Source organism: Fukomys damarensis, unplaced genomic scaffold (genome assembly GCF_012274545.1).
Source record: "Fukomys damarensis isolate Sample0158 unplaced genomic scaffold, DMR_v1.0_HiC HiC_scaffold_13, whole genome shotgun sequence".
Lineage (NCBI taxonomy): Eukaryota > Metazoa > Chordata > Mammalia > Rodentia > Bathyergidae > Fukomys > Fukomys damarensis.
In genome coordinates, this window is record NW_022900925.1 from 20,067,916 (window position 1) to 20,085,121 (window position 17,206).

At 38.6% G+C, this 17,206-nt stretch overlaps 1 protein-coding gene across 5 annotated transcripts in view; it reads left to right on the plus strand.

Annotated features, from left to right (window-relative positions):
• Window positions 1-7,615: 7,615 nt before the first annotated feature.
• Window positions 7,616-17,206, plus strand: part of Rhot1 (ras homolog family member T1) — a 50,035-nt gene continuing 40,444 nt past the window's right edge. For 4 of the 5 annotated variants that reach the window (XM_010642370.3, XM_010642373.3, XM_010642371.3 and 1 more), the window contains exons 1-5: window positions 7,616-7,692; window positions 10,999-11,080; window positions 13,776-13,819; window positions 14,410-14,463; window positions 14,773-14,825. In XM_010642370.3, coding sequence (XP_010640672.1) covers window positions 7,660-7,692; window positions 10,999-11,080; window positions 13,776-13,819; window positions 14,410-14,463; window positions 14,773-14,825 — 266 coding nt within the window. In that variant the 5' untranslated portion in view covers window positions 7,616-7,659. Of the gene's footprint in view, window positions 7,693-10,998; window positions 11,088-13,775; window positions 13,820-14,409; window positions 14,464-14,772; window positions 14,826-17,206 lie in introns of all 5 variants that reach the window. The other variant, XM_010642372.3, reaches the window with a different exon arrangement.

A 17,206-nucleotide genomic window follows, 5' to 3' on the forward strand; every position in this document is an offset into this window, starting at 1 on the left:
GCACTTGCGAAGCAGGTGGCGGCACCACTGAGCTAAATCCCCAGCTCCTTTCATTTAAATTTAGTGTCATCAGAAGTATTTGTGACTCAGTATATACTAGATATTGTTCGAAGCATTATATTATATCTGTTATCTTAATCCTCTTCGTTCTGTGTGGCTGGTCAGTAATTTTTATAGATGAACAAACTGAGGTTTGATAACTTGTTCCACAGAACACAGCTACAAAATGTTGGAGTTAAGATTTTGGTCCAGTTCTGTCTAATTCAAAATTCTGTTATTTTGATTATTGTTGTTGTTTTTCTTCTTGTGATATGTTTATATAAAAGATATAAAGATAATATATCAGATACCCATCACCCTACTGAAGAAATAAATGTTATCAGTCATTTCGTTACTCCTTTCATTACCCTTTCTCTGTGTAGTAATCCACCACTTTCCTGGATTTCAAATTCATGCTCTTAACCACTAAGGTGTTCAGCTGCATTTGTTAAGTACCGTGTGATTTGTTAGGAGCTAGGATTCAGGGGGAACACAAGAAACTTCTCTGACTTTGAGTTTCCTGTGAGTGATAGTGAAATAGTTGTTCCAGGGTGGGGATTTAGCTCAGTGGTTCCGCCTCCTGCCTCACAAGCGCACAGTCCCGAGTTTGATACCTGGTACCAAAAAAAGAAAGAAAGAAAAGAAATAGTTGTTCCTTAATCTTCCTGGAAATGCTTAACAGCTGGTAGGAAATACCCCCTTTTCATCAAGATGGTTCAAAAAGTCCTTCAGGTGAAATGTTGGAAGGTTGTCTAGACTTTTGACAGGCACAAAACTGTCTTAAGAATTGTTACTTTTGTCCTCTTAACAACCAAATTATAATACTTACCTGGCAGGAGAGAGTAAAAAAAAAACAAAGAAAGAAACTAAATTATAAAGGTTGTGTGAGGGCCGGGGATTTAGCTCAGTAGCACTTCGCCTGCCTTTCATGGGCAAAGTCCTGAATTCAATCTCCGGTACCCCCAAAAAAGCTGTGTGTGTTTATGGGCTTTTAAAAAAAAAAAACCTCCCCTTCTCTCATGCTTAGCATTGCCCAGACCCTAAATGAGCTTTTTGTTTGGTTGGTTGGTTTTTGGCTTTTGAGACAGGGTTTCACTATGTAGTTGAGACTGACCTGGAACTTACTATGTAGCCCAGGCTGGTCTCGAACTCACAGCAATCCTCCTGCCTCAGCCTCCTGAGTGCTGGGATTACAGGCGTGCACCACCCCACCCGGCCCTAAATGAGCTTTTAAACTTTCTTCTATGTCTAGAGACTTCTGGGAGAAATAGATGTGTTTCTTTCCTCCCCTCCTGTCCTTTGTTTTTATATAGTGATTGAACATAGCACTTGGTCATGCCTTTTTTTTTTTTGACAACTCATTTAATATATTTTCCATGTTATGCCCACATAGTATCTAAGATTAAAGCCTGTACTTAGGTAAATCATTATCAAGTGAAATAATAGTAAGGGATTGCACAGAGGTCAATCATATGTAATAAATTAATATTCTCTTTATGCTCTCTGTATGCTCTTTTAGTGAATTTCCTAGTTTGGTCCAGGCAGCAGGCAGATGTGTCCATGTGGAACTAATCTTTTTGGATAGAATATCTGTTAGAATGTATCTCTTTTTTGAGCCAAGACTTATTTTGATAAATACATATAAAACTCATGCTTTTTGTATTCTGACACCAATTCTAGAATAACCAGCTGCTTGTGTTACAATTTAAATCAGTTCTAACACTACCTGGGTTGACATCAGACCTCACAAATTAAAGGGTAAGGTCCCCAACAGAATTGCCCTGGCTGCATTAGGTACAGGTGGTACTCCCAGTCTGCCTGCACTTCTGGTTGGCCAACTTCAGATTTGGGGCTTCCCACAATCTCCTGGATTTCAGTTTTCATTAGAACAACTCACAGAACTCAGGAAAATGTTATGCTTATCATACAGATGAACAGCGAAATGGAAAATTGTCGGGAAAAGGCTTGAAGGGTCCTAAATTTGCTGGCAGAGTTGGGCTCTCACCTTCCTGATACATAAAGTAATGGTCACTGACCAGAAAATTCTGAGCTTTGATGTCCAGAGATTTTATATGGGGGTCTGATTATTTAGACATAATTAATTAAATCCTTGGTCTTATGGTTGAACTCTGTCTTCAGTCACCCCTCTCTTCCTTGAAGGTCTTGGTTTTGGGGAGTGGGGGGCGAGCTTTCATCCTCATGCTATCTTGCTCCTCTCTCCATGAAAGTTTCCTCAATAGGATGAACCCAAATATCATTGAAAGGGGCTCATTTATTCATAGTAAATATCCTATCAGTAAGAAATTCCAAGGGATTTTTGGAGCTCCAGTGCCAAGAACGAGGACAAGATAAAGACCAGTTTTTTTTTTTTTTTTTTGATACTGGGGATCAAACTCGCAGATCCTTGGGCTTGCGAGGCAGGCAGTGGTGCCACTGAGCTAAATCCCTGGCCCCCAGATGTGTTCTTTATACTGTCCTTTAATATTTGAAATTTTAATGGGAAGAAAGGAGCTAAAGGTGTAGGGAAGGTGGGATGGGTAGGGGAAGGGTAATAAGGGAAAAGAAAAAAATGTGAGATAATGAAAAGATGGAAATAAAGTGTTTGTAGATGGGGAGGGGAGGAGGGGATGAAGGGAGGGCAGGGACAAGGGTAAAAAATGAGAACCAAGACCTGTCATGTAGAGGTACAAGATCCCAATGATGAATGTAACTGTACTGTATCCCTAAAATGTACCAATAAACTCAATTAAAGCTGAAAAAAATATTTGAAATTTTAGCATTTTTACTAAAAACAAATTGCCTAAGCAGTTACCTACTATTCACAGCTTTCCAGTTGCTCTTAAGAAAAACTTTGGTGCTGGGGATTTAGCTCAGTGGGAACACAAGGTCCTAAGTTCAATCCCTGGTACCATAAAAAAGAAAGAAAGAGAGAAAATCTTTTTTTTTTTTGTACCGGAGATTGAACTCGGGTCCTTGCGCTTGCAAGGCAGGCCACTGAACCGCTAAGCTAAATCCTCAGCCCAAAAAAGAAAATCTTTGAAGAGTAAGGTTGAGGCAGGAGGATCACAATTTTGAGGCCAGCCTGGGAAAATTAGTGAGACTTTGTCTCAAGTTTAAAAAAACCTGGACTGGAGCTGGACGAGGTGGCGCATGCCTATAATCCCAGCCCTTGGGAGGCTGAGACAGGAGGATTGTTGTGAATTCGAGACCAACCTGAACTACATAGTGAGTTCCAGGTCAGTCTCAACTACATAGTGAGACCCTGTCTGAAACACAAAAAAACAAAAAAACCAAATAAATAAACTGGACTAGGGATGTAGCTCAGGGGTAGAGATTTTTTGCCTAGCATGCACGAGAACCTGGGTTTAGTCCCTAGAACTGGAAAAAAAGTAAAATGGAGCAAATTGAATCTCCAAATAATGAGAGGGGTTAGTGGTTATAACCCATAAAATATATTATTGGCTGGAAGTAGAAAATCACTATCCAGAAACTACTTCAGCAGTAATATTGTTTCAGGCAAGAATCACCATTGAGTGCTAAAACTAGTAGGCCAAAGTTTGATGAGAAGTAGAATATTTATATTTATACAGTTTCAGAGGGCTGGGGATTTAGCTTAGTGATTCCTGCGCCTGCCTTGCAAGCACAAGGACCTGAGTTCGATCCCTGGCACCAAAATAAATAAATAAAATTTATAGTTTTAAAGTATCTCCTCACCCGATACTAATTAATTACAAAAGAAAAATAATAACTTCTGTGGAAAAACCATGTGTCAAATTGACTTAATCTGCATTTTCTTATAATGCACTGAGGATACAATCACTTCTGTGGTATATCTGCCTAAAATGTTACATTTGAAAATGTTAAATTTATGAAAGATAAAAAAAAATAAGAAACTCTTTTAGATTAAATGAGGCTAAAGAGATATAACAACTTAGTACAGCATTTGATCCTGGACCAGAAAAAAACCTTTCTTGTTTGTTTGTTTGTTTTTTAGACAGGGTCTTGCTATGTAGTCCAGGCTGGCCTTGAACTCTGCAGATCCTCCAGCCCTAGCCTCCCAAGTGCTGGGATTACGTATGTGCACCACCATGCCTGGCTGATTTTTCTTTTCTATAACAGATAATAGAAGTGTAAGATGTGAATCATGTCTAATAATAGTATTGCATCTGTGGTTAATTTCTCCCCACCCTCCATCCGTCCCTCCCTTCCCCTTCCCTTCCTCCCCTTCCTTCTCTTCCTTTCTTTCCTTCCCTTCCTTCCTCTCAGGATTTAACCTGGGGCCTTCACACTAAGCTGCATCTCCAGCCCTTTTTTATTTTGAGACAAGGTCTCACTAAGTTGTCCAGGCTGGCCTGAAACTTGAAATCCTCCTGACTCAGCCTCTTGTGTAGCTGGGGTTACAGGCACATGCCACCACACCTGAGTAACTTCCTACTCTTGACAATATTCTTTGGTTATGTAAGAGAATGAATTTGCTTTTAGGAAATACCACATACACCAAGATATACTTTTTCTCAGTCATGAGTCTATATCTAATGGTGCAAGAATAATACAAATATGGCAAAATGGGGCCAGGGATTTAGCTCAGTGGTGCCACCACCTGCCTTGCAAGTGCAAGGTCTTGAGTTCAATCCCTGGCACCAAAAAAAAAAAAAAAAACAAAAAAAGAAAAGATGAGATATGAATTCTTTGTACTAATTTTGCAGTTTGTAAGTGTGAAATTTTTTCAAAATGTTTTAAAAAGTCAGAGTGAGCCAGCACTGCTGGATTAGTCACCAGTGAATCAGGGAGTATTTTCATTGACCAAAGAAGAATTTGTGAACGTGATGCGTGCTGACTTTAGGGTCATCATTCCCTTTCTGTATTATTAACTTGTATTAACTTTTTATTTAAAGCTCTTTGAATAGAAAGAGCACTGTGTCGGTCTAGGAGATAGGTTATTCTTTTAGTTCTGCAGCTAGTCTTTCAGTGAGCTCTTCAGACGATCACTGTCTCTGAGCCCCAGATTACTCATCTGGTGGTTTTGTAGAGAGCTGAATAAGCTGATATTGTTGATTAGGTCTGGCATTTCTTTTTTTCTTCCCATAAGTTTATAGTTCATTTTATGTATGCATTGTTCTCAAATTCATCTTTGGGAATTTGTTCCTGTACATGATGTATCTTGTTCTTGTTTTTTCCTCATTCCCCTGCCCTCCCTTCAACCCCTCCACCCCTCCCTATTTACAAAAGCCTTGTTTCCATTTTTTCCTTCTTTTCTCATATTTTTTCTTTCTCTACTCCCTCAGCTTATTTCCCTTTCCCCTTTGAACCTTTGTTCCTATTTCACATTATTGTTATACATTTTGGTCTTCATTTACACTTTCAGGTTCTCACACCAGAGAAACAATTTGGTATTTACACATGTCCTATTTATTTCATTTAAGAGTATGGCCTCAATGTGCATTCATTGACTTAGCTATAACTAACACCAAAGAATCAACAACTGACTCTCTCTCTCTCTCTTTTTTTTTTTTTTTTTTTTTTTTTTTTTTGGTACCGGGTATCGAACTCCGGTCCTTGTGTTTGCGAGGCAGGTGGCGGAACCACTGAGCCAAATCCCCAGCCCTACAACAGACTCTCTTATTAAGAACCTTCTAGGGCCAGGGATTTAGCTCAGTGGCACCTTTCCTGCTTCACAAGCACAAGGTCCTGAGTTCAATCCCCAGTCCAGGGGAAAACAAAAACAAAAACAAAAACTTCTGCACAGCAAGAGAAACCACGGACAGTGAAGAGACAACCCACAATATAGGAAAAAATTTTTACCAGCTGTTCCTCAGACGAAGGTCTACTGTCCAGAATATATAAAGAACTTAAAAAAATCAGACCCCCCCCAATTTAAATACCCAATCCAGAAATGGACATCTGAAATTAACAGACATTTCTCTGAGTAAAAGCAGCAAATAAATCTATAAAAAAATGTTGGGCATCACTGGTCATTCAAGAGATTCAAATAAAAGCAAAGCTGAGATTCCACCTCACCCCAGAAAGAACGGCTACTGTTACGAAATCAACAACAAATGCTGGTGTTGGGTGTGGGGACGGAGAGCCCTTCATGGCTGTTGGTGGTAGTGTAGACTGCTGTATCCACTGTGGAGATGGGTGTGGAGATTTCCCAAACGACTAGGATTAGAAGTCCCATTTGACCCAGCTATTTCCCTGCTGGGTATCTTCCCAAAAGAATTAAAAGCACCAGACCGCAGTGATATATGCGCCCCCATGTTTCTAGTGACACAGTTTGTAATAGTTAAATCTTGGAAACAGCCCAAATGCTCATCAACTGGTGATGATAATGAAAATGTGATTTTTAAAGATAAAATGGAGCATTACTCAGCCATAAATGATTTTTTTTTTTTTTTTTTGAGGCAATGTCTCACTGTGTAGTTCAGCCTGGCCTTACGCTCACAGGGATGCTCTTGCCTTGGCTTCCAGAGTGCTGGGATCACAGGCCTGCACACACCTGGCTGGTCTAACAGCTCTGTGATGATGGTGGATATGGTCAGAACTCATTAAAATGTTACTTTGTTTTCAGCCACTTGAAAAGACTCTACCTTTAAAAACTGTAATTTGCTACTATGGCAAAGACTAACAGGAGGGTGGACTATTTTCTTCTAGGAATCTACTAAAAGGATTTAGTGGATAAGCCGTTGAATAATAGTAGTAATCATATGATCAGATAGGGCATAGGAATAGTCAAATTTCAGGACAAAGTAAGATTTTAAAGCTTATGTATTAAAAATGGTTAGAATAGAAGATGTAGCAGGGAAGATTGTTTTTTAACGTGTTACTAACCTTTTAAATGTAGTTTGCTAAGAAAGAAAGAATATAGAGATACAGAGGTAAGGGGGATTTTTTTTTAACGTGTTACTAACCTTTTAAATGTAGTTTGCTAAGAAAGAAAGAATATAGAGATACAGAGGTACAGGCACTCAGATATTCTATTGAAGATGTAAATTGGTTTATTATTTTTTGGAGGCAATTTAATAATATCTGTTAAAACAAAAAAGATCATTAGTGACAACTTGAGTTCTACTTCAAGGAATTTGTCCTATATATAAAAGTGAAAATGAGAAGCAATCTTGATGTTCATTAAGAGATAATGTTAAAAAATTATAGATGGGCATTGTGGTGTACACCTGTAATCTCAGCACTCAGGAGGCTGAGGCGCAGGAGGTTTGCTGTGAGTTCAAGGCCAGTCTGGGTTACATAGCGAGACTGTCTCAAACCAAAAAAAAAAAAAGCATGTAAATGTGTGAAATGTGTGTGTGTGTGTGTGTGTGTGTGTGTGTGTGTGTAATACATCATATAATGGATTCTTATATAACACTCAAAAATAATGCAGGAGTTTGTCAATCTGATATGAAATGGCCCTATTATTTCTATTTTAAAGACTTATATACACTTTTAATAGGTGAAAAATACCAATTTATACACACTTTAAAATACTGTACTAAATTTGGTTGCCTTTGCTTTTAGCTAACAAGTGACAGACTTCCCTGTATGGTTGCTAGGTTTGAGCTTAAACACTTTGTTAAAGTAATGGTTTTTCTTTTCACAGCTAGAGTTGGGAAGACATCATTGATTATGTCTCTGGTCAGTGAAGAATTTCCAGAAGAGGTGAACATTTTAATTTCTTTTCCATATTTATATTTTTAAAAATATATAAAAATAAATTTAAAATGAAATAAACTGCCTTTTTTCATGTGCTTCCTTTTTAACTGTTATGATGTATTAGAAGGTTCATATTAATTTATTTTATTTTATTTTTTATTTTGAGGGGCAAGACATTTAGCTCAGTGGTTCCACTGACTGCTTTGCAAGCACAAGGTCTCAAGTTAGATCCCCAGTACCAACAAACAAACAAACAAAAAACAAAAAAAACTTACTATTCTGGTACGGGGGGTCAAACTCAGGACCTTGTGGTTGTGAGGCAGGAAGTGACACCACTGAACTAAATCCCGGGACCCCATACTAATTTATAGACGTTACCTTAAGAACCAGATCTATATTCACCTAAGTCCTTTGTGTTTACCTCTTTGATGGTGTCTAGGAAATTGCTCATATCTGTGCCTTAGTTGTTTCGTCTGTAAGATTAGAGCTGAAAAAAACATAGAGATCATCTCAGCTGTGTGAGCTTTCAAAAAAATAAGATTTACCCAAAAAGTCAAAATATCAGAGATGATGAATGTTCTGTGAGTCAACAGTGGGTGAAAGGTCTGGATGGCTTTTTGCCCTCTACCTGACACTGCCTAATCTTTGAAGTATTTTTGTGAAACCAATAAGAGTTCTAATACACATATTTGAAAAGGACCCGAGTTCTAGCCCCAGTACCAAAAAAAAAAAAAAAAAAAGAAAAGAAAATCTTTAATATTATCTGCTTGCCTCCTTTTACAGATGAAGAAACAAATTTATTCTACCTCAAAGAGTTGTTGTGGGTCTCAGATAAGATGGCCTTAATGTCAGTGAAGTGACACTAGAAATCAGCTTTTTTTATTATAGCTAGCAGTTCATTTATTTATGATCTGAAAGTTCCAGGTGGGGCATGGTGGAGCGATGAGGCCAGACTAAACTACATAGTGAGATCCGGGCTCAAAAACAAAACAAAATTAAACAAAAAAAACAATGAAAGGCCTGGGGATGTAGCTCAGCAGTTGCCGAGCCTGCCTAGCAAGCACAAGGTCCTGGGTTTGATCTCTGGTACTGAAAATATAAGTAAGTTTCATTGTGAGAGGATGCTGGCTGAATCTTTACTTAAAGTTAGGGTATTGTTATGGGAAGTAGGGTCACTGCAGTGGATGAAAATGATTATATTTTCTCTTTTTTACATAGTACTGTTAGTGTCACAGTATCATGGACTGTCTGTCTGTCTGTCTTTCTTTCTTTCTTTTTCTTTTTTTTTTTGAGACAGAGTCTCACTGTGTATTTGAGGCTGACTCTGTAGCCCTGGCTCCAGGCTGGTCTTGAACTTGTGGCAGTCCTCCTGCCTCAGCCTCCTAAATGCTGAGATTACAAGTATGCACTACCATATCCTCCTTGCATGTACCCTTTCTTTACTCTTGTTTAGGTAGTAATATCTGTATAATTTTGTCATCTATGTAGAAATTTGATGTCATGTTGTAGTTTTTTGTTTTACTTTGGGTTCTTTATTTTGTTTTGGTGCTGGAAATTGAACACAGTGTCTTGCACATAGTAAACGTGATTTACCACTGAGCTACACCCTCCATGTGGTAGTGTTTTCAGTGTTAACAGCTACCACATATTCATAGTTTCACTTGCCTTTTTTCCCTTTAAAGAAGGCAGTTAAATGAGTAATTACTTAATTTGAGAAATGAAGTATAGTTTCATAAATGGTTGGAATCATTAACATTAATTTATAATCAGTTGGGCTGTTATAGCTAACAGTATTCTACAATATTTTAATTTAGTTTAAAATTGTTTTGAGCCGGGTGTGGTGGCACACGCCTGTAATCCCAGCACTCGGGAGGCTGAGGCAGGAGGATTGCTGTGAGTTCTAGAGCAGCCTGGGCTACATAGTGAGTTCCAGGTCAGTCTCAACTACATAGTGAGACCCTGTCTCAAAAAACCAAAAAAAAATTGTTTTAGGATTGCTCCCTTAGTCTGCATAAGGATTTTTTTTTTCCTGGTACCAGGAATTGAACTCAGGGCCTTGCATTTGCCAGGCAGGTGTGGTGTTGCTGAGGTATATCCTTGGCCCTGTGTAAAGGTATTTTGTTTTGTTTTGTTTTCTTCTGAGTTTTTTTATATGTTTTCTTTTTTTGGGGGGGTACCAGGGATTGAACTCGTCACCTTGTGCTTGCAAGGCAGTGTGGTGACACAGAACTAAATCCCTGGTGCTCTTTGAGTTTTTGAGACAGGGTCTCACTATATAGTGCCAGGCTTACCTTGAACTCTTGCCTCAACCTCCTGATTTTGGGATTATGGGCATACACCACCACACCTGGCAAGGGGCTTTTGATTAATCAAAAATGAGATGGTCGCCCTGAAGAATAGAGTTATTAAACCTAGGGCTTATGTAGTTGTATCATAGAAGAAATTTGTTTGGCAGATAATTTATTGTTTTTTTGTTTTTGTTTTTGTTTTGATACCCGGATCGAACTCAGGTCCTTGTGCTTGCAAGGCAGGCACCAGAACCACTGCGCTAAATCCTTGGCCTTTTTTTTATTTGAAGAATTTTTTGTTTTGTTAGTGGGTTTTTGAGGTACTGGGATCTAGCCTCAGGCCTGCGCATAACAGGCCAGTGCTCTACAGCCCTGGAAGATTGTTTTGAATTAACCTAGCCCCTCATTTCTAGAGTATCTTAAGCTTTCAAGAAGACAGAAAAAAATAAAAATGTGTTTTAAAAATCGAATGTTTGAGCCAGGCATGGTAGTGCACGCCTATAATCCCAGCACTCGGGAGGCTGAGGCAGGAGGATTGCTGTGAGTTCGAGACCAGCCTGGGCTACATAGTGAGTTCCAGGTCAGTCTCAACTACATAGTGAGACCCTGTCTCAAAAAAACCAAACCAAAAAAATAAAAAGATCTAATGTTTAAAACACCAAATAAAAATAAGAATTGTCTCAGTCTGTGATAAATCTGAAGTATCTTTATCCTCTGCCCATACAGGTAGAAAGACTTTTTTTAAAGAGATAAAAATATCTTTGTTTTTATTTATTGATTGTTTAAAAGTTTTTATTGTACAGCTTTAATATATATTTGTTTTTATAGTAAAGCACAAAAATAAGCTTTTAAAAGTACAGCAAGTGTGATTAAAAACAAAATCAAGCAAAAAATAAAAGTGCAGCAAGTACTGTAAGAACAAGTATGGGTGAGAGGTGCTGATATAGATACATTTACATGACCTGTTAACAAGTTTGATTAATAATATCCAAACACTCTTCTTTTTCTATGTTTGTAAACAAAGGTTCCCCCTCGGGCAGAAGAAATCACTATTCCGGCTGATGTCACCCCTGAGAGAGTCCCAACACATATTGTGGATTACTCAGGTAATAGGTGAGCTCTGTAGGTGAAGCTCTAAGGTTAATAATCATGAAAACAGACATTTTTTTTTTTTGAGAGAGGATCTTACCTGGATCTATGGATCTGTGTATTCCAGGCTGGCTTTGCACTCACTATGTGACTGGTTTTGAACTCATAGCATTGCTTCTGTCTCAGTCTCCCAAGTGCTGGGATTACAGGTAGGTGTGTGCTGCCAATGCCCAGCATTTGAAAACAGATTCTTGCTAAGCTTTTAAAAATATTCAGTGAGGGCTGGGGATGTAGCTCAGTGGCACAGCACCTGCCTGGAAAGCTTGAGGTCCTGAGTTTGATTTCCAGTACAAAAACAAAGTAAATAAAATGAAAATGTTCAGAGAGAGATGGTCTTTACTCTCTCATATTATGTGTTCTTTTTCTGTCTTGTTTCATTTATATCTCTCTACCTACCCCCACCCAAAGCCTCCATCTGGTAGTTCTCTGTCCCTAAAATACTAAATTGGGTTCCATAATAATGAAAAGTAAGAAGGAAAGGTAAATGGTAAGTAGTGTGTAAGTCATCACCCTTCTGGAATTGTCATGTTTGCAGAGAGAAGGTCTGGGTCAGTTTTACTATCAGGCACTCAGGCATACTCTTTCAAAGTTAAAAATAGTTGTGAATTTAAGAATTTGTCTGAGTATGGTGGTGCACACCTGCTGAGAAAAGGTTACTGCAGGTTCGAGGCCAGCCTAGGCTACATAGTGAGTTCAAGGCCAGCCTGAACTGCATAGTGAGACCCTGTCTCAAAAAGCTGGAAAAAAAATTCTGAGTTTATTCTTTAATTTGTCACTAAAATTTTTAGGTTATGTTATATAGGAAGTACATGTGTATTACTTTAATAATTAAAAACCTTTCTACATATTACTACTTGTTAATCAGATTATTTTGCTTTGTTCTAGAAAAAAATGGATATTTAAAAATATTTATAGATATGTTGATAGTACTTTTCTTTCTTTTTTGGGGTTTTGTTTTTGGTTTTTTTTGTTTTTTTTGTTTTTTTTTTTGGTACTAGGGATCAAACTCGGTCCTTGTGCTTGCAAGACAGGTGTCAGAAGCACTGAGCTAAATCCCCAGCCCTGTTTTGGGGTTTTTTTGAGACAGGGTCTCACTATGTAGTTGAGACTGACCTAGAACTCACTATGTAGCCCAGGCTGGTCTTGAACTCACAGCCATCAGGCACTATCTGCCTGTGCCACCATGCCCGAGGAATAGTGCTTTTCTTTCTTTCTTTCTTTTTTCATACTGGGGTTCGAACTTAGGACTGTGCACTTGCGAAGCAGGTGCTGTACCACTGAGCTAAATCCCCAGCCCCTGATAGTACTTTTCAATAAACTGTTATTCTATATATTTTCTTTTATTTATTTATTTTTTGGGGGTACTAGGGATCCAACTGGGGACCTTGCGCTTACGAGGCAGGTGGTGGAACCACTGGGCTAAATCCTGGGCCCTTCCATATATTTTAAAAATGAAACCCTAACTGTGGCCCTTGACTACTTGAAATATAACTATTCTAAATTGAAATGTGCTGCTAGTGTAAAAATACAGTTGATTCTCAAGCGAGTATGTAAAATACCTCAATTTTTGTGTTGAGTCCATAAAGTTTTAATTTTTTTGTTTTGGGATGAATTAAAATCTTTTTTAGGCTAATTACTAGAAGATTAACAATTACATATGTGGCTTACATTGTTTGTCTGTTGGACAGTACTGTCATAGGAGCTGAGAGAGCATGACTCTCTTCTGCCTCAAAAAGTCTTACAACTAGATTTACTTACAAAATTATTCTTTTTTAGTACATATAGCCACATAGATTTACTTCAGTTTTAGACTTAAAGCCTTAACTTCTTAATTACTTAACAAACATAAAGATATTGAAGATATGACCAGTTATTTAGCATAGTATAAAATACCAGTGATAGGCCGGGGATTTAGCATAGTGGCAACTCGGCTCCAGAACCAGAAAAAAAGACAAAAAAAAAAAAAACAACCAACCCTGAACTCATATGTGATACTAGTTTATGTGTGAGAAATAACAGGCCTACTGGGGGAAAAACAACAAGTAAGCTAACTAAGGTGATCTAAATTAGTATCTCAGTAGCTGCTGTACTCTTCATTTCTTTGTTTCCTCCTCTGATTGTGTCATCCTTTGTGCCTACGGTCCTCGGGAGGACAGTTCTGGCTAGAGATAGGTGCTAGAGGAGGAGGGAGTTCTGGATTCTTCATTGTCGGGTTACAGTTTTGTTTCTGGGCCCTGGTTATTATTACGCCTACCTACTATCAAGATCTTTATTCTCCTTTAGCCTGTGTGTATAGACTCTTTGTCTGAACTTCTGACTCTGAAGCACTCAATCTTCAATCTTGGCTTGCTGTTCTTTTTTGGCTGACCTTTCTCAGCTCTGGTTCAGATGCTGGCCTAGATTTATCACACAACGGCTCTGCTCTCCTGTGTTTGAGTTATCCTCTTGTAGTCTCGTCTTTCACTGCTAGTCAGTTTCCTTATCATAGTTAACTTGCTCTTCCCTGGCTCGCCCCTGTCTTGGCCTCCTAGCCTGATGCTAACCTCCAGTTCATTTTGAGGGATGTTAGGTGGGTGGACAAAGATTTTAGCTTGACTGTTAGTCTTACGAAAGTGTTTAAAATATAAAATACTGACTTTCTGTCATTTGTAGAAGCAGAACAGAGCGATGAACAACTTCATCAAGAAATATCACAGGTGAGTGAAAAAAATAGTTGTAGAAAGGTTTGTTTTGGTGGGGAAAAGTGATTTTTTTTTTGCCTAATTTTTCAGTATTCTCATCAAGAATGTTAATTCTTTGTTGTAATTGCTGATTTTATATATTTATTTTTGCTGTAAATTGTAACTTCTTAGGAATATTTTTCTGTTACAAGGCAAGTTTTTTTTTCCTCCAAATTTATTTTTCCTTTGGCCTGAATATATTAGCTAGTTAGTAATTGAATATTATTGTTCATATTTTTATTTATTTTATTTACTTTTTTATTTGTTTGTTTTTTTTGACACAGGGTCTCACTATGTAGTTGAGGCTGACCTGGAACTCACTATGTAGCCCATTCTGGTCTTGAACTCACAGAGATCCTTCTGCCTCAGCCTCCCGAGTGCTGGGATTACAGGCGTGCACCACCATGCCCAGCTCAACTATATTTTTATTTTGATTTTTTGGGGGGCACCAGGGATCAAACTCAGGTCCTTGTGCTTGCGAGGCAGGTGGCAGAACCACTGAGCTAAATCTCCAGCCTCTATATTTTTGTTTTAAAATGGCATTGATTTGTTAATTTTTCTTTTAGGCTAATGTCATCTGCATAGTTTATGCTGTTAACAACAAACATTCTATTGATAAGGTATGAATGCGTGACTTTTTCTCACTATATCTAGTTAAATATTAATGGGGTACTTTTTTGCTTTTTTTTGTCCTTGTTGAGTTTATTGGCACATTTTAGGTATGCAGTACAGTTACATTCATTATTGGGATCTAATACCTTTACATGACAGGTCTTGGTTCTCATTTTTCCCCCTTGTCCCTGCCCTCCCTTCATCCCCTTAATGGGGTACTTTCAAAATTGATTCTCAGTTCAGAATTTAAGGATCTAAGGACAGTATTTTTCAAAAAAGTTCTGCATCATGGCTTAGCTTTTATTAATTTTTTTTAGGTAACAAGTCGGTGGATTCCTCTCATAAATGAAAGAACAGACAAAGACAGCAGGTATTTTTTTCTATCTCAAACATTGTATAAAAAGTTTCAATATTATAGACAAGGTGAAAGAAATAGTAATGAACATCTGTAAACCCTTCTCTTAGATCAGCCAGTTGTTAACATTGAGCCACATTTGCTTTGTCTGTCGGTTTGTCTCTGTTCACCCACCTCCGTGCACACCCACCTACCTCTTTTGGGAAGCATCATTTGAAACTGCACATATCTTTGAGAGCAAAGCAAGATGCAGAGATGTGATGCTATAATGATTCACAATTATAGACACATTAAATATTTTGATTATGTTACATTTGTGTTTCTCAAATTGCAGCTTGAAAATCTCACTTTTACCATGTACTTCCACCTGTATTGTGTGTCCTGCCCACCTTTTTCTTTTTGTTGTACTGGGGATTGCAACCAGGGCTTTGCACACTTGCACATGTTAGACTAGAGCTGTACCACTCAGCTGTGCATCTAGGCTGCCTCTCTCTTGAGATCTCCCCTTAATGGACTGTGGCATATTGATTGCTCTCAGCATGGTAAGGAAAAAGCAAGAGGCCATGCATTCTCAATTTTTCTGAGCAGAACTACTGTGCAACTACTGAGCAACTCTACTGTGTTGGGCATAAATGTTTTAAGTCAAAATGGAAACAGCCAGCCAGATGTGGTGGCATAAGCCCAGCATTTGGGAGGCTGAGGCAGGATTGCTACAAGTTCAAGCCAGCCTGGTCTGCAGAGTGAGTTCAAGGCCAGCCTGACACCCTTTTTCAAAAAAACACAGTGAAACAAGTCAACAAGCAAAGAGCTAGAGGCCATAAAAGTGGAAAGTTTCTGTCCAGTTGCTGAGAAAGGTGGCATATGCCTGTAATCCTAGTACTTGAGAAGCTGAGGCAAGAGGATTTCCATGAGTTTGAGGTCAGCCTCAGCTGTGTATGAGAATGTCTTTTTTAAAAAAAAGAAGCAAAATATTTTTTTTACATTTTTTGTCACTTATTTAATAGGACATACATTATTTATGAGGCATTTAAGTCTCTGAGTGTTAGGAAAATCAGGCTAATATTTATCAGTCATACATATTTGGTCCTTTGCTCAATTTTCTACAGTTCTTTTTATTTTTGTTTATTTTATTTATTTACCTTTTGAGACAGGGTCTCACTATGTAGTTGAGACTGACCTGGAACTCACTGTATAGCCCATTGTGGTCTTGAACTCACAGTGATCCTCCTGCCTCAGCCTCCCGAATGCTGGGATTACAGATGTGTGCCACCGCACCCAGCTGCAGTTCTTTTTTAATTGGGCATTTTTGTGCTTTGAAATTCTGAAGATCTAGTTCTGAGCAGATGAGATGAAGGTGATTATTGACCCTTGCTGAAGATGCTTTATGACTGCAACGTCATTAAATGTGCTGTGGCTTGTAGCCCTGCTAACTTCTCATCGTGGTTTTAAATGTTGTAGTGACTTCCTAACCAGGTGGGAAGGGAACAGTGGGCCTTCTAAGGCTGTTCTGGCCAATGCAGTGGCTTCTACTCAGCTGTGGCGATTTCAATTAAATAAAATTAAAACTAAAATTTCATTTCTTCCAGCATACTTAGCCCCATTTCAGCACCCTAAGAGCTCCATGTGGCCAGTGGGGCAGTGCGTTCCCAGCGGCCTAGAACGTCCTGTTGGGCAGTGCTGCCTGTGGTCCAGTAACTACTTGCTCCTGACGTCTGCCCTTCTTGTTCCAGCCATTTCCCTCCATATCCAGGGAGATTTCAGAGAAAGCACCTTTGTCTGGACCTATGAAGCACTAGTGCGTCCACTGAATTGGACATTTTTTGTCATTGCTTCCTAAAATGCTGTGGCTAGTTTAAGTGGTCTTTATAGTACCACCTGGAACCATCTGGCTTTTGATGCTGGAGGATCCCATTTAACATTCACAGGTGTGGCTGTCGTCCACAGTCATGTGTGGCCGTCCCTGGACTATGAGTTTTCTCTTTTTGAATTATATGAGCATACTCATTTTTTTATTGTGGACTTCCTGAGGTATGGTACACTTTTTATTATACAGGCCTTACACTTTCTAGTAACTTGTTATCGGAGCCTCATACCTTCAATTTACATCTGTTGCATCTGTATTCTTCCTTGGTACTACTGTATCTTGAGCCATTGTCACAGTGGTTTGTTGTTGTTTTAAGAGGTCTCACTGTGTAGAGCCAAGGCTGGCCGTGAGCTTGTGATCTCTTGCCTTAGCCGCTTTAGTGTTAGGAGTATAGGCACGTGCTGTCACACCTTGATGACACAGTGGTTCTTAATTGAGAATGTGTATCACTGTTACCCAAGACACTTTATAAATATGCTTTCATCCTATCTTAGAATTTTAGAATCAGTAATACATACACACACACACACAC